Source organism: Papaver somniferum, unplaced genomic scaffold, assembly GCF_003573695.1.
Source record: "Papaver somniferum cultivar HN1 unplaced genomic scaffold, ASM357369v1 unplaced-scaffold_54, whole genome shotgun sequence".
Taxonomy (NCBI): Eukaryota; Viridiplantae; Streptophyta; class Magnoliopsida; order Ranunculales; family Papaveraceae; genus Papaver; species Papaver somniferum.
Window position 1 is genome coordinate 740958 of NW_020648082.1, and position 27912 is coordinate 768869.

General features: G+C 36.1%; 1 protein-coding gene, 1 long non-coding RNA gene and 2 pseudogenes across 2 annotated transcripts; 2 read left to right on the forward strand and 2 right to left on the reverse strand.

The window, feature by feature from the left end:
* Positions 1-1257: 1257 nt before the first annotated feature.
* LOC113343099 lies at positions 1258-3050 on the reverse strand. Its single transcript, XR_003357038.1, has 2 exons — positions 2784-3050; positions 1258-1536 (listed from the first exon to the last, which is right to left on the reverse strand). It is a non-coding gene; the product is annotated as an uncharacterized LOC113343099 (long non-coding RNA).
* Positions 3051-9022: 5972 nt separating this feature from the next.
* On the forward strand, positions 9023-20352 carry LOC113343113 (annotated as a pseudogene).
* Positions 20353-21524: 1172 nt separating this feature from the next.
* Positions 21525-25238, forward strand: LOC113343086 (beta-catenin-like protein 1). The gene is made up of 8 exons (XM_026587395.1): positions 21525-22636; positions 22835-22913; positions 24056-24149; positions 24309-24357; positions 24482-24538; positions 24631-24668; positions 24761-24821; positions 24958-25238. The coding sequence occupies exons 1-8, from the start codon at positions 21593-21595 to the stop codon at positions 25051-25053; spliced, it is 1518 nt and encodes a 505-aa protein (XP_026443180.1). The 5' UTR covers positions 21525-21592; the 3' UTR covers positions 25054-25238.
* A 1740-nt stretch (positions 25239-26978) lies between these two features.
* On the reverse strand, positions 26979-27032 carry LOC113343140 (annotated as a pseudogene).
* Positions 27033-27912: the final 880 nt, after the last annotated feature.

Sequence of the window (27912 nt, forward strand, 5' to 3'; positions counted from 1 at the left end):
AGCTATTTCAGCTGCAACAATTATGGATTCAAAGAAAAAAGAAACAAATTTTCAACACATTGGCACCTTTACCCGAGTATTTGGAGTGCTTGTATATTGAACTAGTGTACTCTCTTGGGTTGGCTCTTCACGAAACACTTCATGCTCATAAAAATCATGATCCAAGGGTGTTGGTTCCATAAATACTTGCAATTGTGAGTTGTTGTCATTAGCAGAAGATTCAAGATGTGCTCTTTGTTGTAGTTGAGCTAAAGATTCAGCAGCAGCAATTCTCTCTTCACAATCATCCTCCATTTTCACCAAAAAAAGTTCCCTCTCAAATATTTTTTCCCTCCTTCTACTCTCACCTCACTCACCCAAATACAAATAAAAATACACACTAATCATTTAACAAATACTTAAGATTTTTACTAATTATAATTAATCACTAAATATGATTAGTGAGGGGTATATTAGTTAAATACTTAGATAACGGGTGACCCTGATTTGATACTTAAATCCAGTTTTTGTCTTTTTTCTCTATCCCCCAATTAGTTTTCATATCCCCCAATTGCGCGTTCTTTCAAAACTAGTTTTAAATGCAATTGAATTATAATAAATTATATTTTTAATTATAATATATTAAATAAAATATAAGTAATATTTTTTTTTATTTTTATTCTATATATTTAATAAAAAATATAATTATGTTTGCTTAAAAAATATTATTATATTGTAATTATTGTTTATTATTTTAATATATATATAAAAAATAGAAATAAAATAGAACTTAGAAATATAATGATAAGTGTACAATATTCAAGGGTAAAAATTGTCTTTATAATAAAATAACAAGGTTAAAATAGAAAATCAATTAAATCAAATTATGTGGGTCCGCAGCTTCTGCTCCTCCAGCTTTTAAAAGCTAGTGTTGAGCAGGTTTTAGAAGCATGCCTAAAATGAAAGTGCTTCTCTCCAAAAGCACTTTGAAAAGATTTATCAAACACAATTTTTGGTAAAACTTCATTACAAGTTTGTTACAAAGTGCTTTTGGTTGAAAAAAGCAATCTCAAACGGGGCTTGAATCGAAAGAGAAAATATTATTGGAGGGTAAAACGGTAATCAAAAATTCTTTGATGATATGAAGTTCAAAACAAAATTAAATTTCGATTTTTTATTTTCAGATACATGAAATTTAATCAAATCAAAGAAATAAAAGATAAATTTAGGTGAGACTATTCAATTAGAAGTTAAAAAATCTTGATCAATTTAGAGGACTTATCAAAATTAATTCATTAGAATAGAACAAACTGAAATTTGGCTGTACAGCAGCATAAGCTAAAATTTGAGTGATTACAGGAGCAAAAATCAATCAATTTGAAGACGATTCTCGGATGTTCCAGCCGATGTTATAGGAACACAAGCTAAAATGTAAGTTTTGTGTTGTTTGCTTCATCCCACCCTATACATAGACTATACTAGGTATCACCAGGGCCTTACGGCCCCGACTCAACCTCTCCTTTTAGTCTTACGTGTACATACTTTAGATACGCACTTCTAGCAAATTAGATACATAGTTTCAGTAAAAATATATTTTGAAACAAAATCATCAATCACTTAAAAGCGTAAGTAGTGCATTAACCATAACTCAGAATTCAAAACACGTTGTAGCATGCAAATATCAAAATAACATTGATATAGTATCCTAATACATGATTTGTACGCCAACTTAGAGGTGTACAAATATATATATAGAGACCATATATAAATTGTTGGTGCTTTACATCGAAAGTACAATATGGTAGTCTTCTTTAACAAAACAGATGTGATTTCCTTAAAGTGTGATTATGAGCTCAATCTGGTCAAGCTAAGGAGAAAGTGCATAAAGGACATGTACTAGAGTGCAGGTACTACAACAACGTGACACTAATGCATCAATACGTCTGAGATCCCAACTTAGATTAAAGAAATTGGTATCAGCCTGATCAATTTGGAACCTAAACGATATTCCAATTTATAACCAACAACCATTGTGAAGATCATTTCATAAACTCAGTGATCTTCACATGTCATTATTGTTCTTTGTGAATTTATGATGCTCCCGGATCATGAATATGCATATTATAAGACCATGAATGATGTGGTGTATTTCATGATATAATGTTGATAGGAAGAAAATAAATATAACATTGTCTCATTAAAGACCTAAAATATATCTATATTAAAGTAATAAAAAGTGTTTCATGACATAAATGTTGATAGGAAAAAAATAATGTAATATTGTTTGTGCTTATCATCCAAAAATTGGTGTACATGTTTAAGAAAAACAATATTGGTATAATATTTCAAAAAATGAGTTATGTCAAATTTTTAAAGGAGAAGATTACTACATACTTAAAAGTGTATGTGGTAGCACTTCGTTTTGAGTTGAGTTTGAACAATAATCATATTCAACAATAAACATGAGTTAAAATGCTTGATATTAACAAAACAATATGACAACACCGCAAGAAACTAACCAACAAAAAAAAAACTCATTGAGTAATATGATTCTATATAAAAATTTGCAGAAAGTCATTAACAAAGCAACAGATGAATTTATTTAACCCTTATAAAAGAGTAAATTTATAATTCCAAACAAAAAAATAATTAAAAACCCTAGATGGATACGTATCATACTTATTGTAGTCTGCATTGGTGCATATATCATGTTCAAAAAAAATAAGAAAGCAATCATATATGTTGATTAAAAGACGACATGAAAACAATCATAAAATTTAACGTAAAACGTAAGATGGCATTACCTTTTAATCATATTTGACTTCTGCTAGTCATTTAACCCTAAACCAAATACATATAACTTTGAATTGCGCTCGACCTCCCATATTCTTTCTTCAGTTTTATATACTATAAGACATTCTTTGCATATTCTCATCCATTCTCGATCCCAAATTGTATCCAGGTCTAATTGTATTATTGTTATAAGTGTTCTTTCAAAGCTAAAATCCAACGTTTTTTTTTTTTTACTTTTCGTTCGTCTTTGTAATAATATTCCCAGATTCTTCTATTTGTTCTTCAGATCCATGGTTTGGGAAAAGACTCCTATTATCATGCTGTCTATATTTCTTTTAAGTATTTTATTCCTCCAAACAATATCTGGAAAACAAAAATTGTCTATTTTTGAACGCTGCAGAGATATCTCTGTGGTTCTTTAGTTTCTTTCCCCTCATTAGTTCTCTGAAAATTTCCCCAAGTAAATAAGCTTAATCATTTTACTTTTAGAATTTTACCCTGTATTGTGGATTTCGTCAGTGTCATCCAATTCTAAAAATTTGCTAAATGTGATGCCATTCAAGTATTTGTCTAATTTTTGATATTTTTTAAACTTTGTCAACTCGTATTTTGGTCTACTTTTTTTGTTGTACATATATACCATCCTATTATAATGAAAAACATCCAAGTGGTTTTTGGTCAGCGTCTCATGGTCAAAGTTTTTTCCATATGAAGATGCTTGTGAGTTGTGAATGGTCATAAGACTCGGTCTAAAAATATTAGGAAAACAAATACTTATTAGATTTGTTGTTGTAGTGAAATCTTATTGAAAATGTTAATGTTTAATATACTGATATTTTACCACTCTTGTAGGAGTAACCATGATTATTCGAATTTGATCCGGTAATTTTAGAACTTAGAAAGAAAAATATTATTCGAACTTGATTCAAATGTAACCGCTTAAATAACTGTCTCCTAAAGAATACGACATCCAAATATAAAATTTTAATCTAACAACACATTATATAGGTATAGGATCAACCAACAGTGAGAGTATCCTTGCCCGAGCACGATTGGCTCTCCAGTCAATAATTCTTCTAGAATGCAGCAAAAACTCCGTAAGTCAATATCTACATCGTAGTTTGAACCCTAAAATAATTTTTGGTGCTCTACAACAAAAACTATATAAGGCAACACTTCCATCATAGATCGTTCAAAAGGCCTCTCCTACTGAAATATGAGATTTGAGTGTTTAACTTAGATTTACATGTATAACTCAGAATTCATAAAATAGAAAACAAAAATTCTAGTAACATACCCGGATTTGAGTGGTATTAAAATTAGTTGTGGTCGAGTTTTTGAAATTAGAAAAAACTGGGATCATCAACTATTACTATTGGACATCCAATAGGTTATTTAACAAATTCCTGATGTGAGGTACGAAAATATCATGTGTGCATCAAGTCAAACTAACAATCTAAACTACCCATGCAAGTATTAATGACCCATGATAGCAAGTAAAAATGACCCATGCAAGAAAAGAAGCTCAATTTGTATAACTTCAAGAGGTAAATGATAGTGGTTCTTCTCTAACACAGAAATACTCTTCAACTATTGCGGCACCAGGAACTATCGTCCTAATCATAAGAATAAGCATGCTTCCCCAACACAACCTCATCAAGATTACCATTGTTTTATAATATAAAAAATATGTAAGATAGACAATCCCGATAAAGCTTAGATGTCCTGAACTCAAATTTATTTTGCTCCACCCGATAAAGTTTCTATACCCAGATATACATGTTAGTTATTAGGGAGGAGAAGTCTTGTGGGATTCAACTTCTCTCCAAAACTTTCCAATGTTCAGTTCACTCAAGTCTAGCTTATTGGAAATCTTTTAAATTTTTTTTGTCTTTATCCGCACTCTCTATCCTTAAATTGAAATTTCATTATATATGGCAACGGTCATAGTAAACTTCTCCAACACGTACAATGTAGCCTCTAGTTAGTAATTCTATGAATCATTCCCAAATGACTCGTGAACATGTAGGAACTGACCGAATCTGAATGATACTTCCGAACTATTTGAACTCTGAACCTAGTTCGTGGATTATATGGACCTCACGAATGATTCACGAACGTATCTGAATTTACCGAATCCGAATGATATTTCCGAACTAGAACTCGGAACCTAGTTCGAACACCCAACCTCGCTCTCCAATAGGTAACTCTCTTACCAGAGTTCTGTTAATTCATTTTTGTTTGATTTTGTATATATTTTATATTTAGGGTATATTAATTAAATATCCTTAATTTTGACACCCAACAAATATACCCTTATACAACAATAAATATACCCCTATCATTTACAAATCTTATCCATTAAAAAATAGATTACCTTAATAGCCTCACTAATAATATTATTTTTCATTTAAAAACCTTATTCCTAAACAAAAAAATTTCTCTATCACTTCAAAGCAACCACCACCACCACCATTTAACCGCCACTAGCATCGCCGCCACCACCACTCCACCGCCACCACCACCACCACCACCACTTACTAATATTCCACCACTGCCACTAATATTTCGCCACCACCACCACCATTGTCGATGTTGTCACTGCTGCCGCCACCGCTGCCAAAATTTGGTGTCAACAAACGAAGTTGATCCAAAAATTAAAAGTTCAAAAATAACTTTACTAATACATATTCCAGTCGTTTATTGTGTCAACAGTCTAAGTTGATCCAAGTGAATGGAGTCAACAACCAAAGTTGATACAAATAACTAGAAAATAGTCTAATTCGGTTGTGCCAACAATGGAAGTCGATCCTAGTGAATGAGGTCAACAAACATAGTTGTCACAATAACTGAAAAAGACTCCAGCTTTATTGTTTCAACAATGGAAGTTGGACCAACAATAGAAGTTGATCCAAAAAGGTGGAACCCAGGAACAATATTTCCATATTATAGTGTCAACAACCAAAGTTGATCCCTTTAAGTGGGATCAACAACCAAAGTTGATCCCTTTAAGTGGGATCAACAATGGAAGTTGATCCACAAAAAATGAGATCAACAGTTGGAGTTAACACCATTCATATAAGTATGTTCTTGTAAAAACTAATAAACTTGAAACCTGTAAAATGATATATCCTTAAGAAACACAAGAATAACGTTCATAAAAATAAATCAAAATGTATATGTCATTACAAACATAACATGTCCAAACTTAAAAGCATAAAAAAAAAGCCCAACTAGTATGAAACCTAAAAGATGCAAAAAAAGTTATAGTGAATCAACTTGAACACATCAATCCCTTTCGTGCTAGAGTGGTGAATCAAAAATCTCAAATCCAAATCGTTGTTAACAACATTAGACGCTAAGATTGCAAAATCTAAACTCTGCAACAACCAGAGTTTGATATAAAAAAATGACATAACTGAATAAGTGAACTTGGTGTGAGTCGAACACGCATCATATAATGTGGAGTCATTCATGCTACCATTTTACCACAAATTCAACATTTGAAGAATTTACATCTAAAAATCCAAATATTTAAACTACAAGCATAATTATACTAATCCAAGGAAATGTTGTCAATAATAGAGATTAACAACAGTAGTTGATCCCATAAAAATGGTGTCAACAACATGAGTTGATTCATTTATGGGATCAACAACAATAGTTGATCCTATAAAAATGGTATCAACAGTAGGAGTTGATCACATAAATAGTTGAGATCATGCATTGTTGGTGATTTCAATACATGATACATACATAATCTCCAATGTAGTAGCCCCCAAAATTGTTCCTGAAACCAAAATAGAAGCAAAATATGCCAATCCCCATTGTTGATTCCACCATCAACACCTTCACAACCACCACTATCATAATATCCATTATAAAATCATCCATTACCACATCAACAACCACTACCACCACCACAACAGCCACCAATTGCAACATCCAAAAAGTAAAAAGTTCACTGTATACTGACATATAATCAGAAACCAAACCAGTTTTAGGAAAATATGAAATAATCATATACATACATCCACCGCCGTCGCCGCCGCCATCATCATCATCATTACTTCTCTCTTTATAATTCGATTGACAAGGTGAATGAAACAAATAAATAATAATCCGAATAAATTTAACTCAAAATTTATCAGAAATCAAAACCTAAAAAAATCAGATCTCGATTTCTTTGGATCTGATTTTAAAAATCAATTATAGAAAAGAAAAAAAAGAGAGGAAGGTTTCATTTGTTGTTGACACTTCTCGATTGAATTTTGAACTAGTTGTCGGCGAGGAAAGGTGGGAGTAGTTGCATAGGTGATGACGATGAAGATGGTGGTAGGGTTTGGTTTGGTTTTCAATCAAAAATCTCTCTCTCAATCTTAAATCTCTTCTCTCGAAAATCTTTTTCTCTGATTCTGAAATGGTGGTGGCGGTGCTGGTTGTGGTAGCGACGGTAGAGATGCTGGTGGTGGTGGTGGGAGCGATGAAGAAGAAGAAGAACGGGATATGAAGAAGAAGAAGAACAAGATAACTTAAAACGATAGATAGGAGGACAAATTTGAAAGAAATAAAAACATTAATGGACCACTGATGGGCTTATGGATTGAGAGGGGTATATTTTTTGTGTCATAAGTGTATTTGTGAAGCCCGTCAAAACAAATGGCAATTATATAATTACCATCTATATTTAAATACAATTATTCAGTTAAAATTTTCTATTGGTAGTTGTTTAACCAGTGTTTTATGTGTTGATTTTTGTTTAAAAGTCTATAAACTCGTTTTATAATTCATTTATGCGATTAAATTGTTTACTTCTTGTTAAATAATCACGCTAACATGTTTTTTTCCATCTTATAAATCATATACGAATAAAATTAGTCTCTTAATAAGGTCATAATACTTATCAATTTATCATATATGTAAACCGAATTTTAAGTGCCTAACTCACATTTATAAAACGAACATGCACGTACGTATGACGTTCCGAATTACTGTCCACACAACGAACCGTTGACCGGATTTTTGACCGAACCCAACCTATCCGAATCCGTATAGTTCCCGTACATATGTCGTCCCGAACTACTACCCGTACCCGAATTGTGAATTAGGATGCAGCCTGAGCAGTCTCAAAAACACCAACAACCAAGTAATATCAAGATACAAAGCATTGATTCAGTCACTGTCTATGGGAGTCGAACCCACGACCTCATGACTAAAAGACATGCGCTCTACCTATTGAGTACAATATATATCCGTACTATTCTCTTTTACACTACTACTTCAATCAAGGACATGACTTGGTTGGTCATCTACATCTTACCAAGGACATATAATCCTGATAAAATATGCATAATGATTAGTTGAGAGACACATGGGCGGAGCCAAGATTCCATTAATGGGGTGCAAAAATTATTCTAGGGTTGCAAACAAAAAGTTTAGGGGGTGTAAAAAGCAAAATTAGACTTACAAATACCCAAAAAAAATTAATTGGGCTTTGGAGCCAGCTGGGCAAGGATGCAAGAGCACACCCTTGCAACGGGCTGGCTCCACCCCTTTAGAGACATAAAAATCTTCATCATAAAATATGCATAATGATTAGTTGACAGACATAAAAATCTTCATCATCCTTGGATAATTTTTCGTGGTGATCATATGTGATGGACGTTGGACGTATGCTTACATGTAAGATAGTAGTCCTAGTTAATTCCGAAAATAACAATTTCACTTTCTCTCAATGATTTCCACTGATTTTGTTTAATTAACGTCAAAAACATTAACCTATTTCACATCGAAAAGGTTTTCTATTAAGCCATATATGAGCGCCTCTCCTCCTGCGAGAAGCCCTTTTAGTAACAATATTTCAAATAAGAAGGAACAAATAGCAATTTGGATGACATCATTAGATGATGCTCAGTCAGGTGATATCAATGTTTAACCTAAACAAAAGTCTAATGTAGCAACAGGAAACAACCTATCAGAACAATGAGGCATTAGCATCCAATGTTTTTCTTAAATGAACAGGTTCAGTAGTTAAAGTATATACCGTAAGAAAATAATGATTCCCTACGTTGCCATAAGATATAACAAATTTGTGTAACTCGAGGAATGTTAGATAGTGGTGCTTGTACTCTCTCATCGGCAAGAGATAAATCAACATGATTCCTTGTGAACACATCGCAAACGCAAGATAACTTGGTACGTCTACCTTATGACCATTAACTAAAATATGTTTATGGTTAACTAATTTTCAATAGTTTGGCAGGTGACTCCTTATTCAGTAAAAATAATCGAGTTTTTCTTTTTTTTGGGGGAATTATCCCCCTCTCTTTCTATTTGTAACTGTATAGATAAAACCTGACATTGAATGTGCAAGTACTAATGAGATAGAAAATAGTTGAGGATGAAGCACATCAATTCTATATTATATTATTTTATTTTATTGGCCATTGCTACAGATAGCAGAGGATTATTCTCACTGTGATCTTCTAATCCGTCTTCCAGGATACTGCCCGAGTATGTTGGTTTACATCTCATTGTAATGTTTTCTTCGCATTCATTTTTTCTTCAATATATTTTGTAGCTGGCATTTAAAGTTAAGCTTCAATTTCACAGTGCCTGCCTTTCGTGATGTTATTGATGTACCACTTGTTGTGAGGGAGCAATGTAAATCACGAGCCGAGGTAGTGGTTTAATCATTCATCAATAACGTTGTCTAACTGCATCTTGTATCTCTTGATAATGTTCCTTCAGTGCAGGTCAGGAAAGAGCTTCAAATAGGGGAGGATGTTAAGCTAGTTATTTTCAACTTCGGTGGACAGGTGATAAATCGTTATGTTGTTTGTGTTCTGGGCCTTGCAGCTTCTATAATTCTATCATTTCATATTGCTTTAACTTTTTTCTTACTAGCAGCCTGCAGATTGGACGCTAAAGGAGGAGTATTTACCATCTGGTTGGCTGTGTCTGGTACTTTTGTTTGCCAAACCATCTTTTGATCTGTTTTAGGCAGGCAAATATTATTTCTGACTTGAATTTAAGCACAATAATAATCTTATTCTAAATCAGGTATGTGGTGCATCTGACAACCAAAAACCTCCTCCAAATTTTATAAAGCTCAAAAAAGATGTATACACACCAGATGTGATGGCATCATGTGACGGTATGATCGGTATTGGATTAAGTCTGGTTAAAAATTTGAGTTTTGGTTTCTGTTGGCCTTATAATATTTAGTATATTCTGTTTCAAGAAAAATTGGGTACGAAACAGTAAGTGAGGCTCTGTCATACAAGTTGCCTTTTGTATTTGTAAGGAGAGACTTCTTTAACGAAGAACCGTTCGTCAGAAATATGCTTGAGGTACATACATCACATACCGGTACTTTTTCTCTTTACTTATTTATCACTTTAATAGTTGGGATACGTGATTTGGTATATGACATGATTTTTTTATTTTTTTAATAGTATTACCAGAACGGTGTTGAAATGATTAGGGGGGATTTGCTCACTGGACGCTGGGCTCCTTACCTTCAGCGTGCAATTAGCTTGAAACCGTGCTATGAAGGAGGGGTTGATGGTGGCAAGGTAATTCTTGCTATTCTTGATAAATTATTGATGAAATACATGACACTTTTGTGCATTTGGACTTCTCCGCTTACACAATTTATTAGGAGCCAGTTTGTCTCTGTTCGTTCAGTCTTTCGAGTAACTTGCAATTTGCTCGATCATTGATTTCCAGCTGATGGATCTCGGACCCCAAGTTCTCACCAATGCATTTTATCTGAATAATATTTAGTATTTACCTAAATTTTTTCAGTTGTTATAGCTGATAGTGTCCTTGTTGATAATTCAGGTGACTGCTGGCATACTACAGGATATGGCTATTGGAATGAATAATACTCCACAAAAGGTAAATCTAGTTTGACCGTCTTAAATTAAGTTTGTAATTTGCAAAAGAATCACAGTTTTGAATATTTGAAATCTCATCTATTTCTGGGAAAAGACTTGTTTGAGATCAGCTGCACCCACCAATGTGGTCAGTCATCTAATTACATTTGGAAAATATTTCCTCACCTAAGAGGATGTGATCTTATTATACTTTATTCGCTTGTCCAAAATGTAGTTTAGTGGGGCCAGCAGATTGAGTGATGCCATAGTCCTTGGGTATCAATTGCAACGAGCACCTGGTAGAGATGCAGATATTCCAGAGTGGTCTTCCGGACGCAATAAATTTCTTGAGGAGTTTGGCAGAGCTGGATGTTGAACATGATTCTGGACACAACACCGAGAAGCATAAAATGCGGGAGCAAATTGCAGCTGCTGCACTTTTAACTGGGAGGTCGTATTCAATGCTTTTAGTATCATTTATGAATTTAGATTGAAAGTTAATTCATTTATGGAAGGAAGTTTCACAGGCATAACATCCGTTTTCTACTGGTCCTGCAGGATGAGATATTTGTTGCCAGAGCACCTGGGAGGTTGGATGTCATGGGAGGAATTGCAGACTATTCAGGAAGCCTCGTATTGCAGGTAATTAGTGCTTATGTTGAAATTTATTATTGGTAGGGGTCTTCTTCTATAAAAAAAAAAAGATGTTTGACGTTCATATAGAAAGTCATTTCAGTAGTACAGTGACATCAGTTAGTAATATCCATGTAAGAACAAAGCATGAAAAGGGAGTAAAACCTCTACTCAGAGAAGGCCGGAGGCGAACAGAGGGGTTTTCTTGCGGAATCCTTATTCGTAGAATTTATTTCTTAGTTCGGGAATCGGGGTTGAGCATGTGATGTCATCTTTTTGCACGCATGTTTTGTTTAATGCAGAGGAGATAGCTCTCTCCGATTTAAAATAACTTAATATAAGTTAAGGAAACATTTTGGTTAAATCTCATTGCTAATATTACCTCATTTTGGTTATATAGCTGCCCATTAGAGAAGCTTGCCATGTTGCAATCCAGAGAAGTCACCCAAGCAAGCAGAAACTGTGGAAGCATGCCCAAGCTCGGCAACTTACAAAAGGACAAGAGTCCACCCCTGTGCTGCAAATTGTATGCTTTTTTTTTTGTATAGTTTAAACGAAACATTTCTTACGTCTTACTTCTGCTGTAACAATATCAAGAATTATGATCCTGATCCCTACCATTATTCAAAAAAAATGTTTCTTGATAGCACAATGTATATGTGGAAAATACTGAATTAAAACTAATTAACATTTTGTTGTTACCAAATTTGACCAATGCAGGTTTCGTATGGGTCAGAATTGAGCAATCGTGGACCAACTTTTGACATGGTCTTATCTGATTTTATGGATGGTGAGCAGCCAATTTCTTATGAAGCAGCCAATAGATTCTTTGCCAAAGATCCTTCACAGAAGTGGGTCTTCCTTGTTTCTTCTTTCTTTCTTCCATGTCTGTGTAAAATATTTTTGTGTTCCTCCTATAAATACTCTTTTATTAATACGAGTGTTGGTATAGGTGGGTAGCATATGTTGCAGGGACTGTTCTTGTTTTGATGACTGAATTGGGTGTCCGGTTCGATGATGGCATCAGTATATTGGTAAATCACTCCATCACGTTCAGCATTCATGGGTTTCCTATGAAGAGAATATATTTGATGCTAGCTGCTGCGGTTATGCATGATCGCGTATGAATTTCTGGTGTTTTATTTTTATCAGTGTGGTCTTGTAGGTGTCTTCTGCTGTGCCGGAAGGGAAAGGAGTATCTTCTTCTGCTGCAGTGGAGGTTGCTACCATGACGGCCATTGCTGCTGCTCATGGTTACTTCTCTTTTCCTTTCATAGGCCATGCTGTCATTTTTAATTTTTGCGAGATGCACTGTTCTTTATGTAGTTCTGAATTCTGGCATATGTTCTATTAACCCACTCCGAGCGAGCCTCTAGGTTTAGTTTTGATTTCTGGCATATGTACTATTAACCCCTAGCTTAAAAGCTCAACATTTAATTCTCGACATTTAATGATAAGAAATGACATCCTTAGTCATATTTGATCAAGGGACACTGAGTTAAGTTTGCAACATCCACTGGATAATCAGATGCAGGAGCATCTTTTTCTGGAGCGACTTCGGGCTATGAAACCAATGGATTGATTTTGCTTTTGCCATCAATTGTGGATCTTGGGAGATAGTGCATTCTCCCTTCGTTAAAATGGTTGCCAATTATAATCATGATTTAAAATACATGAATCTTATTAACTGAGAGAGCATCTTTTCATTGCAGGGCTAGATATCAAGCCAAGAGATCTCGCGTTGCTCTGTCAAAAGGCATGTGCACATTAAACATCTATTTTATTTTTATTTTTTCACTTTTAAAAGTTAAGTTTGCAACCAGAATGGAGTGTAACCATTTTTCCAATATATGACAGGTGGAGAATCATGTTGTTGGAGCTCCTTGTGGAGTGATGGATCAGATGGCATCGGCATGCGGGGAATCTAACAAACTTCTGGCAATGGTTTGCCAGGTAAGCTTTTGGTATACTGAAGTTTTTTATATTTGCTGTTGATCCAGCATTATAATTTAACATGTATACATGTAGCCAGCTGAGGTGCTTGGACTTGTGACGGTCCCTTCCCATATACGATTCTGGGGTATTGATTCGACATAGGTAATCAACAGAATCTTCAGCTTCACGTAGTTTGATTCTATGATTATGCCTTAGTTTCAGGATTATTTTTTAACACCACGATGAATCTTCCTGGTGGATTAATGTTTGTGTTTACCTGAAGTGCAGTCGTCTTTAACCAAGATTTGGACATAGGAGTGGATGTTTTTATTGCATGCGATATCATACTTATTCCTGAGAAGTTTTGTTAGATTATTCTTGTAAATGGGAAACATATCTTGATTTATATTACTCTGGCCATGGTATACTTGTGAACTCTATGAACCCTCCTTGTACCTTCTGATCCACCTTTAAGATGGCGTTATTTTCAGTGTTGGTGGTGCAGACTATGGATCTGTGAGAATAGGTGCCTTTATGGGTCGTAAGATCATTAAGTCTATTGCGTCTGCGTCATCCAGTACTAATACATCAGAGCAAGTAAATGAACTCGAAGAAGATGGTAACGAGCTACGTGAAGCTGAAGCTTCCCTTGATTATCTCCAGATTTTTCTGTGCATTATTATTCATCTGAAAACAGAAAATACCTTCTGCATTGCTAGATCTGGAATCTCTCTGAATCTTCATTCTTTTTTATTCTCTCTTTTTCTTACATAATTCATCATGGCTATGGAACAAATTCTAGTTAACGGTGTAACTGAGATCTTGAAACCGTTGATCTCCTTGATTTCTCAACAGATTACTTCGGCATGGGTTGTAAAAGACGACTTAAAAAAGCTCAAGGAAACACTGGAGTCAATTCAAGATCTAATGTGCGATGCCGAGAGGAAGCGGGTAAATGATGAGGCTGTGAGACGTTGGTTGAGAAGGCTGAAAGATGTTGTTTATGATGCAGACGACGTTATGGATGAGTTTATTTACCAAACCATGCGTCCTCGTAAACACAAGGTACAAACTCTTGTATTTCGATTCAAGATGGCCCGTAAAATTCGTGCCATCAATGGAGTGTTGGATGAAATCTACAAAAACAGTAAAAGGTTTCGCTTGCAAAATACTGCTAGTGCTGCACAAGAAAATCAGACTAGGGAGCTCATAGAAAAACGTAACCGATTAACCTCATCCGATGTAGATGATTCGTTACTTCAAGGGAGGGAGGGTGCAAAATCAGACATAATTAACTTATTGATCGAGAATCCGTCACCAACTGTACCGTCATCATCATCCGAGATTTCTTCTCAACAGCAGAACGTATCCACTTTGTCTATTGTGGGCATGGGAGGACTGGGTAAGACAACCGTAGCTCAAATGGTCTACAAAGATGACTCCATCATGGGAAACTTTGAGCCAAGAGCTTGGGTATGTGTATCTGATACTTTTGACATCTTTAAGATTTTAAGAGATATCGTCGAGCCCATCACTGGAAAAAACTGTGAGAATCCATCCAATGTCGACGTCAAGTCAAGAAAAAATTGCTTGGTAAAAAATATTTGCTAGTACTGGACGATTTGTGGCATGAGGATGTCAGAGATTGGGATAAACTGAAAAGTTTTCTTGTTTGTGGCGGCTTGGGCAGCAAAATATTAGTCACTACACGCAACCAAAAAGTTTCATCTGCTGCTGGGGGTACAGATTACACCTTAAACAAATTACCGGATGATGTTTGTTGGTCCATTATCGAGAAGAAAGCAATGTCCCAAGGTGGAGCTGTGCTGACTAAGAAAATGACAGATATTGGAACTCAGATAGCAAGGAAATGTGATGGCTTACTTACCCCTTGCGGCGAACTCACTTGGAGGTTTAATGTGCTCGAGAAGAGATGAAAGCTCTTGGCAGTCAATCTTAGACGACATCACTGATCGTATGCGAGGTACACCTGAACATGAAAAAGTCATTTCAATATTAAAATTGAGCTATGATAATTTATCTCCTCCTTTGAAACAATGTTTTTCATATTGTTGTATTTTCCCGAAAGATTGGGAAATAGAAAGAGAAATGTTAATTCGATTATGGATGGCAGAAGGATTCCTTTTGCCATCAGGTGGAGGAGAAAATATATCTCTTGAAGATATTGGAAATGAATATTTTGAGTATTTGTTGTGGAGTTCGTTGTTTCAAGATGTGGAGAGGGATAAAGAATTGGGTGACATTACAACATGTAAGATGCATGATTTGGTGCATGATCTTGCAACGAGTGTTCTAGATCCTAATGAACTTAGAATTGCGACGGTAAGAGATGAAAAGGAAGACGTTTCCCAAGTTCGTCGCTTAAAACTGCAATTTGATGAAGGACAAAGTTTGGCATCTCTTAAAGTATTATCAAATGCAGCGAAACTGCGTACAATTGTTTCTCATAACCCAGGGAATATTTGGCACATCAATTCTTTCTTTCAATGTAGGCGTTTACGCGTACTATGTCCTGTCAGTTACTGGTTTCAGTGGGATGCATGCTCAATATCTTCTAGCAGCACGTCTTGCCCTGTTTTATGGGAATTATGTTCTGCTTCTTGGATTTCTAAGCTGAAGTATTTGAGGTACCTTGACCTCTCAAACATGAACTTATCTCCCGAGGTATCTTTAAGTCATTCTTACAATTTGCAAACACTTGTACTTTGGAGATGCAAAAACGTTCATAGTTGTCTTCTTAATAAGATTGGATCTTTGAAGAGTTTGAGGCATCTTGATATCTCGCATTCGGATATTAAATCTTTACCTGAAAATATTGGGTCCTTGCAACATCTAAGTTTCCTTGATGTTTCACATACAGAAATCTCAAAGTTACCGGATTCCATGACTCGTATCAGCAGTTTAAAAACGTTGAAGTTCGATTATTGTAATAATTTGGATGCCTTACCAAGTCAGCTAGGAACACTGACACGACTAAGGTGTCTTGATTTGAGTGGTACTAAGATAAAAGTATTGCCAGAATCATGCATTAGCAAGCTCTGCAATTTGGAGGTGGTGAAACTAGGATATGAGTGTGAGCTGCCCAAAGAAATTAAGAATTGGCCGAAATTGAGAATTTTTACTCACTCTAGAGAAGATGATGTAATGCCTAGAGGTATAAAAAGGCTCACTTGCCTTGAAACATTAGATTACAATGCTAGACAAGAAACAGAGGTCTGTGGAAGTCCCAGTTGTAGTGGCATTGAAGAGTTAGCAGGTTTAAACTCCCTTGGGGTGTTAAGGATCAGAAATCTTGAAAATGTGAGAGGTGGAATAGAAGATGCAGAAACAGCAAAATTGAAGGACAAGCAACATCTTCGAAAATTACATCTGCGTTGGGGTTCCACTGATGATGACCAAGTACCGAGAAGTAGAAGTGTAAATGATACGGCTGTGTTGGAGGGTCTCCAGCCTCACTCAAATTTGAAAAAATTGAGAATAAATGGATTCTCAGGTTTAAATCTTCCAAAGTGGATGATGGGTTCTCACTGCCTTCCAAATTTGGTGGATATAGTTTTATCAGATATGAATAATTGTGAGCAGCTTCCAGCTCTGGGCATGCTCCCATTTCTTAGGGTTCTTCGGATCCAAATTTGGGATCCTCCACTTTCTACCGGATTTACGATTATGTACTTCTCTCCGGAAATTGACTATCTGGAAATGCGACAAACTGAATAATAAGGAGTCAATACCGTATGATCTTAAAAAGTCCCTCACGTTTCTTGAAGAACTGAAAGTTGATTTCATTCAAAGAGACGAAGGTGGTCCGGATGTCTCTAATACACTTCAGTTAATTAATTTGATGGAGAAGAAGAAGTAGATCAGCTTGCTAGGAATTCGTCTCTTCTTCTAGAATTACCAACAGGTACCTTCTCTCTCCCTCTCTCTGTCTTTCATATAAATTGTGTTTCTTTGTCTTCCAAATTCTAATAAATTGAGACTTAATTTGTCTTCCCTTTGAAGAATTCTATTTTTTATATCTTAAATATCTTAAAATTCTGCAAGCAGTGGGTATTGTATTACCAAGTAAGGATTTTAAAAGCACAAGAAATAGTCTAAAGACTGCCACCAATATTTTTCTTACTACAGTTGGAGTGCTTCTGAACTTGGGTCTCTGATGAAACACTATGAAATATATAAATCTAGGAATGGAACTATGTTTGGAGAAAAGATTACCAGTGGAGGCTCCGGTGGCTCTGTTTGCATAGTAAGAGGAAACTACAAAGCAGCGAGGTAACTCTCTGAAACCTCAGTTAGGAACAAAATAGAACTTACTACAAGTTAAAGATTTCTTTTCTGTATTTTTGTTTGTATTTAGCTGTTTAGTCACTATAGATTTCAAATTTATCTTTCATTTTAGATAAATTCAGTGAGATATGTAAATCACAGGGTAAACACAAATTTTCATCTTTTGATGTTGGTTATGTGGAGCTTCTTTTTGTGATTTTCAGCTGATTTGCATGTATGGTCAAATAAAAGAGTGATGCAAGGGGATTGTGCCGACTGCTACTGCAAGTTGCTAGTATTGGGTCGCCATTCTGATTCACTGAATTTGTGAGATTTACAGCTAACCAAATAGTAGTAAGAAACCTTAAACGATTTGTTGGGTGCTATGTTGTAAAAGGTGTGCGCCTTTGTATCTAATTGATTTTATTTTTCATGATAATCAATTTGTAGATTCAGAAAAACTACAAAGCTGCCACAGGATTCATGCCATTTGTTTTCCAAGGTTCCTCTCCGGGTGCTCGAGAACTTGGGAATCTGAAAATTCGTCGCGGTTTTCCTCCAACAGGAGCCTAGTTCTTTTCCCCCTCCCGTAACAATCCGAGGCACTTCTAAGTATTTTTTTTTTTCATTCTGATTTTTCTATTCTTTATAGTAATTGAGACTCTAATTCGTATAGAGATTGGAATTATCCGAACTGTAAGTTGCTATGTTTCAAACGGTTGGTATTAGAATGTCCAGTGTTTCTGGACAAACCGAGCACCAGAACCACGTAAAAAGCGAATCCCCTTTTTATCTCAGTGATTTTTGTGGTGGGCAAACAGTTAAAACAAATAATTACATCTTTTACCGCAGATATGAAGCTGTGTAAGAAAAGAAGCTTCCGGAATCTATACTTGGGGAAACCTACCTTGACCACGATGACGAGTAACAACTATTGATCACAAGCGTAGTTATGTAGTTAAAGCACCGGCCAGACATCCAATCTATGAGAATTTCCGTGTCAAGGTTAGTTGTTATATTTGACTCTTGGACAAACGGTTTTGCATTTTCTTGTTACTAGTTTCTTGTAAGCACATGATTTGACGAGCTTCAGACTCTCTAGGCGTTATAGTGGCGTATGAACTATGTCAAGATGTTCTTCTTTTACTAGAAAATCCATGCACTATTTAGCTAGGAGCTGCTTAATTAAGAAGATTGGAACTTCTTCCATACTTGAAACAATCTGACCGAACTACTAATTCGTAAGTATCTGATTTCAGGCTTTTAAAGCACTACTAACAGCTGTATCATCTAATGACCAATTTTCTGCTCTTGGAGAACTCATGTACCAGGTATCTATGCAGTTTTAAGCTTCAAGCTCTACACAGCTAAATTTTGTGGACTAATATTTTCTTATTCCCTTTGTGATGTACAGTGCCACTACAGTTATAGTGCTTCTGGACTTGGATCCGATGGAATGGATAGGCTAGTAAAATTGGTGCAGGAAATGCAACACTCTAAATCTGAAAATGGAACGCTATTTGGAGCAAAGATTACCGGTGGAGGCTCCGGTGGTTCTGTTTGCATACTAGGAAGGAACTGTCTTCGAAGCAGCTAACAGATTCTAGAGGTAACTTTCTGAAACCTCAATTAAGGATAATAGTGCATTGCCTCCATGGGAAAATTTTCTTCTTGAGTAAAGATTATTATTCCATCTGGTTGTATTTAACTGATCCTACCCATGATGCTAAATTGCAGATTCAGCAAAAGTACAAAGCTGCCACAGGATTCAAGCCATTTGTTTTTGAAGGTTCTTCTCCGGGTGCCGGAGAGTTTGGGTACCAACAGAAGCCTAGTTCTTTTACCCCCTCTGAAAATTAACAATCTGAGACACTTTTACATATTCTTTTTCATTCTAATTTTACTATTCTTTCTAGTCACTAAGATTCTAATTCTTGTTGACTCAGTGAGCCATCGAAGACTCATTTCATTCCACATTCATAGTTGTACTCTACACAATTTCAAATTCCTCTCAAAAAACACTATTATCTTCATATCTTCTTCGTTTGTTTGTTTTTCTATCTGCTTGAAATTTTTCATAATGGCCGCGGAACAAATTCTTGTTAACGGATTTCATTAAAAAGGTATTACCTGTTATTACTCAACAGATTTCTTCGGCATGGGGTGTCTTTACAAAGCTCAAGAATACCCTGGAGTCAATTCAAGCTCTAATGTCTGATGCCGAGAAGAAACAACTGGATTCTGATGCTGTGGGACTTTGGTTGAGAAGGCTTAAAGACGTTGTTTATGATGAGTTCGCTTATGAAACCATGCGTCGTGATGCAGTGGGAGGCCAATCTAAACAGAAATTCGAGCCATTTATGGAAGGTTAGATCGGATCTACAATGAGAGTAAAATGTATCAGTTGCAAAATACTAGTATTACCCAAGACAACCTGACTATGGTTTTGCGAAGTAACAGATTAACCTCATCCGTTGGTGGTGCTGATTCAATATTTGTAGGGAGGGAGGATGCAAAATCAGACATAATAAAGATATTAATTAACAAGTCATCGCCATCATCATCATCCGGTATTTCTTCTCAACCAGAGCACGTATCCGCTCTATCCATTGTGGGTGGAATGGGCAAAACTACAGTAGCCCAAATGGTCTACAATGATTACTCCATTGAGAGAAACTTTGAGCTAAGAGCTTGGGTTTGTGTCTCCGATCCTTTTGATATCTCTAAGATTCTAAAAGACATCTTCGAATCCATTACTAGAAAAAAATGTGAGGATCTATCAAATGTCGATATACTGGCAAACCAGGTCAAGGAAAAATTGATCGGTAGACGATTTGTGGAATGAGAATGGTACATATTGGGAAAAATTGAAGATTTACCTAAGCTATGGAGGCAGCGGCAGCAAGATATTAGTCACTACACGCAGTCGAAAAGTTGCATCTGTTGTTGGCGGTCTAATTCATCATCTTGAAAAGTTATCTAATGATGTTTGCTGGTCCATTATTGATAAGAAAATATTGTCCCAGGGAGGAGCAGTATTGACTCCAGAAATGACAAGTATTGGCAAGCATATAGCGGAAAAATGTGATGGCTTACCCCTTGCGGCGAACTCACTCGGAAGTTTAATGTACTCGAGAAGAGATGAAAGCTATTGGCTGTCAATAGTAAACGACATCAATCGTAGCCATTTAGATTATAAAGGCTACGAACCATAATAAGGCCATTTAGACTTCACAAATCACTCGATCAAAACAATGGTGAAAACATCAATTAAGCAAAAGGAACACATCGTTTGAGCATAGTGGATGCATTTATTTCTAAAGATTTTATTGTGAGACCCCCAAACCTATTATTCTCAGTTTTTGAGATTATCTAACAACTTTTTTTTTTGGTCTGATGAATCTATCCGTTTATAGCCAGTCAATCCAGTTAGCTTGTTCTACAAACATATAGTAATGGCTAACTGTCGGATTCAATAGCTAGAGATCCGATACATTTAACTAAAGATCAATATCATCTACTTTTAACTTTGGTAATCAGCACAGCCAGCAACCAAAACCAATAAACTTCCGAATCACAGATTGACGGTAACATACATCAATAAACAAAATTTGCAGAGACTTTGAGTTGGTGAATAAGCGGAAAAGACATGAGCTTCAAGCACTCATGATACTGGAATAACTAGGATCTTCTAAAATCGGCCTCAAGTGCTCAAACAACATGACTAATTAGACTGATTATAGAACTATAGATCAATTCAAGTCTGAAAGCTATTACGACTCTAAATCATGACCAAAACACCGAAAAGATCATAGCTTTACAAGTTAAAAACAAAAGGAATCATGCATAGGTTTAGTTTATCAAGAACAAGATCATCATCTATTAAACAACAAGGGATCATAAATTAACTTAAAGATGTGTAGTTATAACAGTTAATTGAACCGCCTTTACAACAGTTATCCTATTTTCGACCAGGCACCCACCCATCGACCTGATCTATTTCCTTTCCCTCTTTGTTTTCATCCGAAGAAACCCTAGAATTCTATCTCCTTCCTCTTCTCTCCGTATACAATTCTACTCTAAAAATGATTTCTATCCCTAAACGATTGCGTCCTGATTTAACTAATCGATTCCGTCCGCCTCGTGAAACATCAGATCAACTTTACTTATCATTCAAAAAATCTCTTAATGATTATGGCGCTGAATCTGATAGACCAGGAAAGTCTGAAGATGCACTTATTGGAATAATCCGTAAGATGGATTATTTGAAAATTGCTTCACCTAATGTTTTTCAGGAGTTAGTAGATCTGAAGATTTTTGAATCCATGGTAGATTTATTAGATAATTGTGGGAATAACTTAGCTAGTTGTATTTTTCTACAATTTGAAATGATAACTCAGGGCGATATTCGTGTTATGCATGATGCACAAGCTGCGGGTCTCGTTGATTTTTTAGTAAAATACCATGCCGTAGGAAAGTTTGTTTCATGCTTTTTTAGGTTTTCTGAAGATGATGATGTTGTTTATGGAGCCCTTCAAACTATTGCACATATGATTTTTCTTAGACCGGATGTGGCAGAAATTGTTGGTAAGCAGACCAATCTGATTAATTGGGTATTGGATGTAATCAAGACTAAAGGATGTGGTTATAAAAAACAATACACTGCAGGCTTATTAACTACTATTTTACAATCTACAAGTAAGGAAAATATTGTCGAATTAGGAAAAATGGGCAGTGTAGTTGTTGTTGTAGAAGCTCTTTTACCTTATACCAAATGTGCTGTCAATAAAGTAGGCAAGCTGGACCAAGAAATACTAGCTCTGTTCGGCAAATCTCTTGTTAAAAAAGAAGACGTGTTGGACGAAGACGAAATATTCGACCTGGTGCAGAGTTTGTTTGATTGCTTATTTTGTCTATTATCTTCTGTGGAGAATAAGAAGAGGTTTGCTGATGCCGGAGGAGTTCACTTGATGCTACAAATTGTTAAGCAGGAGAAGTTGAATAATTTCTATTATGGGTCTGCAATTGCGGCACTTGATATTGCACTGGAACACTGTCCTTCTGCTTCTAACAAGTTTGTGAGTGATGCTTTGGCACTCGACATTGCATTCCCTGCTTCCATTGATGCAGTGAGTCTCTTATTTTGCAACCCCTAATTCTAAGGAAATTGTTTTATCTAGTCATGCTTTTATTATAATCATCTCCTTATGTGCATGAAGGAAGAACTACATGACTTCATAAGACCTGTTTTACTAATTCTTATATGCCTAATAATGACTGCAGAATTCTTCTAGTATTCACAAGATTTACTTTGGTTATGTTCTCAGATTTCATCAAGCATTACTCATAAGGGAGATGAAATTGAAGGACATCTTATGTCTCTTATCACAACATTAACATTAAATGGTAAGGAAATAAAATTTTATAGCTTATAATGATTTTTTGTCTATTGGTTTCTTTTTGACTGCCTGCATTTCTGAGATATAGTTGAACGGTTCTTGTTTTAGTCCATGGTATCTTCCTTTCCAGATACACCCTGTTGTTCATTTAAACACATGATTTTACCAGTCCATAAGACGAAAGGATAAATCAGGGGTCAGAAACACACATTTTTTACACTCGGGAAAAAAAATGTTATGTATATTAAGTAGTGGAATCACCTTCTGAGTGCGATGATCAGTGAAGCATGATATTTTTTAACATTTAGACCTTGATTATTAAAACATCCCTTTCAACCCTACATCCATACCCTCTATGTCCCTTTCTCTAAGTTACTAAATAATCTATCAGACCTTAGTAGTATGAACAAGAAAAACAGGCATATAAGTATAGAACACATTGAGAGTTTCTTTTTTTTGGGGAACAATGAGCTCATACTCTTCTCTTTAGCCAACACCTCTCGCAACCTAATGGCATCATACTCTTCTCTTTAGCCAACTTCCCCCTCAATACTTAATAGGCTCATCAAACTTTCTTTTAAGAGTTGCTTTGAGTTTATCGAATAAACCAGATGGACTCCCTTGTCAATGTGTATCGGACCTGGCGAATACAGGTGACATACAAGATTTTAACTACTATGTGCTGGAGTAACTTCTCGGGAAGTTAACATTCGACCAAAACTTCTTCACATCTAAACAGAAATTGGAAGGAGTCCGCTTGAGATTTCCTTAGAAGAAAAACAAGATGATTCTCAAACTATAACCCTTTTTTTACCCAGCCTGATTGCAGCATGCGTAAGCGTAACCAACTACATTATCTTCTCATTTGATCTGCAACCTGTATGATATATTTCATGGAGGGAATGTCTGCACATTTTATTCTAGAAATTTTATGATTTTCGAGGCGAAGGTATTTATAAAAAGTGTGATTAAACTTGTTGTTGGTGTCCTTATGTCTAAGATTTGGCAATCTGTTATTTCTTGTGATGAACTATCATCTGATCTTGTATTCTTATGTATTTTTTGTCTGTGTGAACCATTAGTTTGAATACCTTTCCTGATTTCATCTTCATTAAGAGCTGTTTCGAAATAACATTACCGGTTCTTCAGATGGCAGTACCGGTGTGAAAAAAGATACGTTGTTAGATAAGTTTGAGGAGAATGATTACAAATTAATCGCTTGGCTTTTGGACCTCTTCACACAGTATTACACCCTACCTGTTTGTTTGTCTAAGTTTCGCTCTTCCTTTATCAAAGCTAAGAGTTGTATTTTGATTTTATTCTTCTTAAATTATTAAAAGCATCGGCTCAAGAGATGTCCGACATTGCTTAACTGGCTTCTGATCGACTTAATATCATGCAGATATTCCTTAAAAGTTTGTGCAGCGGCAAATCATCTCAAACAGAAACAGGTTGCTCAAATTTTCATATCACTTTTTTTTTCCTCATGATATTAGCCTGAAGTTTATCTGTTTATCGGTTTTGATGTCAAATATCTTATACCTGTGCTTAGCGCTTCTGCCTATGATATTACAGCTGGACCGGTCTGAGCTCTACGATGAAAAACTGGAATATGGATTGTCCACGCTTCAGGTCAGCATTGCTCCTGAGGTCTTGCTTTGATATTGTCATAGGAATATATTTTTCCCTTTTGACTCTAATGTTTCCCCATTATGGATCTGCAGTCGATTGCTGTTATACTTGCTTATCTTTGGTCGTCCGAGTGAGTGTTACCATCTGCTTTTCTTGTTTTGATCTTTGTCTGTATAAAGCCACTGCATGTGGTATTTAACTCAAGGTTATTATACTTTGCAGGAGAAGTATTTTAAGAGCTAAAATTGAAGAACAAAAGAAAGCTGTGCTGGAGATTCTCAAAGTATGTATTCAGATAAGTCTGCTCGTTCGTGTCAAGTATTTGCATTATGTGATTGGTTCGATAGCAGTGATAACCTTTTTTAGGAGTATAGTGAGAAACTTCCTCACGGGAACTTTTTATGTTTTATTCATGATAGGAATATCGTGACAACATTGGCAATGAGGATGAATCAGAAGAAATTGTAGCAAAGACAGTGATCAATGAATACATTGTTTCCCTTGAGAAACAATGAATACATTTTGTTATGTCATGCATGACAGGAAGAATGGTGATCTGGACGAACTAGAAGAAAGTGAACAAACACAGAGAGTACAATTAGAATTTCCAGTACCTTCTTCGAATAACTTAAGTTCGGGACCTAAAATCATCGTTCAATTATTCATCTTTAAATGCATCTATTTCTCTTGCTTACACAATGAAAGTGGGTTGAGCTTAACTGGTCACAGGCTCCGGTTAAACAATTTTGTCAATACTTAGCATTTAGCGCTCTAGCCTTCCTCTAGTTATCTGCATTCGGTCATCTTCATTTGAATAAATTGACTATGTCAATACTACGTCTATTCTTTGCACAGCTGGGTGAGAGTTTAATAGACTTTTTACACAAGATCAAAAAAAAATTGATCTTAGCCAAACTCCACTAGAAAGAAGTTTTTCCCTGACAACACTAGACCACATACATGTAGTGCTACTTCTGTACCCAATAGATGCTTCTGTACCCAATAGTTACTGGCACTGCTCTAGCTCTTTTTTCAAATGCTTGGACTACAAACCTTACGAAAGGTAATTCATTAATTCAGATTAACCCTCACTATGAATTTCCTTTTGTATTTCATTGGCACTTTCCTTTGAAGCTTAACGTCTCAGTTTTCTGGCTGCAATTTTGTTGAGCCAGGAACTCAACGTCATTGCGACTAAACATAGTATTTAGCTCTCTGAAGAGTCAGCATCAGTAAGTGCACTTTTCAAGCACTGAAACAGTTCACGGGAGTAATGCTATTTTTTTCCTTGTTTTTGTGCCATTACAGTCCGTCAAAAAATAGACATCCATGACAATGGACAAGGGCACGGCACAAACACCATTGTGTATGCTCTAACAAAACAAATACCGTGACCAAAATCCAGTGTCATCTGGTGCATTTGTTGAAGAAAAGATGAAACAAAAAAAAATGGAGAAGTGGAGCATCGATCCCCATACCTCTCGCGCTCTACCATCTGAGCCCAACATGTCGGACCTACAGCTTAATCGTCTGATATTCTTCAGTTTTTTTCTTTTGGGTTCTACCATAACGAAAGATTTCAATGCTGCACACCACCACTAGGACCAAGTTGCATTGGTGGAAAAAGTTGAGTCTACCAAACACGGCACTGATATATCAGGGGGGAACTTGAGTTAACTAAATTCAGTCCATATTGCCTCAGTCATTGCATAGAGGGCAGTGTTTTACATGTCTAAAACAAAGTCACGGTACTCGTGAATGATCTCAAGAGCACTTGTTTACTACATTGGCTCCGTCAATGTTATGTCTATTCCTCAAAAGAAAGTGGTGCAATTTGAGAAACACAACAGCAGCAGCAGCAACAAGGAGCTCACTTCATTGAGCACGGCTGAGAAGAACGTGGTGCAGTTTTGAGAACAACCTTTCAGTGTGAGCTCTTCTGAGATGATGCTTGCTAGTTTAGTATTGCTTACATTTCGCCAAGCAGTTATCAACAATAACCCTGCCTTCTGAGAACCCCAGCCTAGTCAAGCTGAAACATTTTTGTTAGTTTTGGTGGGGGCGCGCCGGCCTTTGCAGTAGTGCAACGCTTGAGAAAAAAATAAATTTAATACCGTGCCATCCCTGCGCCATTACGGAATCTCACTAGAAACCATTACTTGCAAACACCCACCAATCCAACTTCAAATATCAATAATCCTAGAATTGATATGATCGGAACTGTAACAGCTCTGCGAAAAATGACATACTGTAGCCATGGCTCAATAGTTGTGAAACTCATGGAACCAAGTTAACGAAGCTGGAGAACAAAAATGTTCTTATAGCGTTCATTTACACCAAGTGTTGTGTAAAAGCTGGAGCACAGCAGAAAGCCAAGGCAAAAAGATTGGATTTGAGAATTGCTGGGTTCCTCTTTTTCTGAAGGGAAACCCTCAAAAAATAGGCACACGGTATTCTTTAGTAAAAGGCGAAAGAATAGTTCGCTCTGTGCTTACCGCACGGCTGCGTGATTCAACAAGCTGAGCGAAGTGCTAGATATATACACAGCAATTTGAGGACGGTTCTGCAATGTGCACTATGTGGGACACGAAGTTTGAGATATGGTACAGCTTAAAAATGTACGCCCCATAGAAATGACTTGGCAATTTGGGAACTATGAGTCAGAAATTAAGCTGCTCTAGTGTTAGCCTTCAGGAGTAGAGCTTGCTTGAGAGAACTACTATGAGTTAGAGTCTCCCTCAATGGACGATGAGGGAACTGAAGAGGCTTAAACTTCAGCACCATTTGAACTTTTCGTCTCAGATCTTCCTTGGGTGCTTTAGAGGGACACTGCTTCCCAATGGCCTCAAGTTTTTTCTTGCAGTTTTCATCCAAACTCTCAAATATTGCAACAAATAAACTGTCTACGACGTCTATCACCTAAAAATAATGCTCTCTAATCTATTTTTCCACATCCAGATCAATAAATACACACAAATGTCTGACATGAAACAAGGCCTATCTCAATGACACTCCTAAAATCACCACAAATTGCCATCTGCTTGTGAGCTAGGGTGGCCTTTATAGTCAAATCTGAAAACAGGTGCACCACCATCAATTTTGGTGTATAGGTTCCAACAAAACAAAAAACTGTCTAAATCTATTTTCACCTTGACACTGAATGGGAAAAATTGCTTGGTTATCAGGTGTGTGTGCGCACATCTAAAACCATAAAGTTTAAACGTGTTTCCTTTAACCCGAAATTTTTGATTGCAAATCTTGAAGCGCGAGTTCCCCATTTCTGAAATAGATCCACAACAAGAGAGTCAGAAAGAAAGACTTAAGTCTTTACTTATAGCTTCAAAGGATCCTGTCTTCAAATTTATAGTCCCACA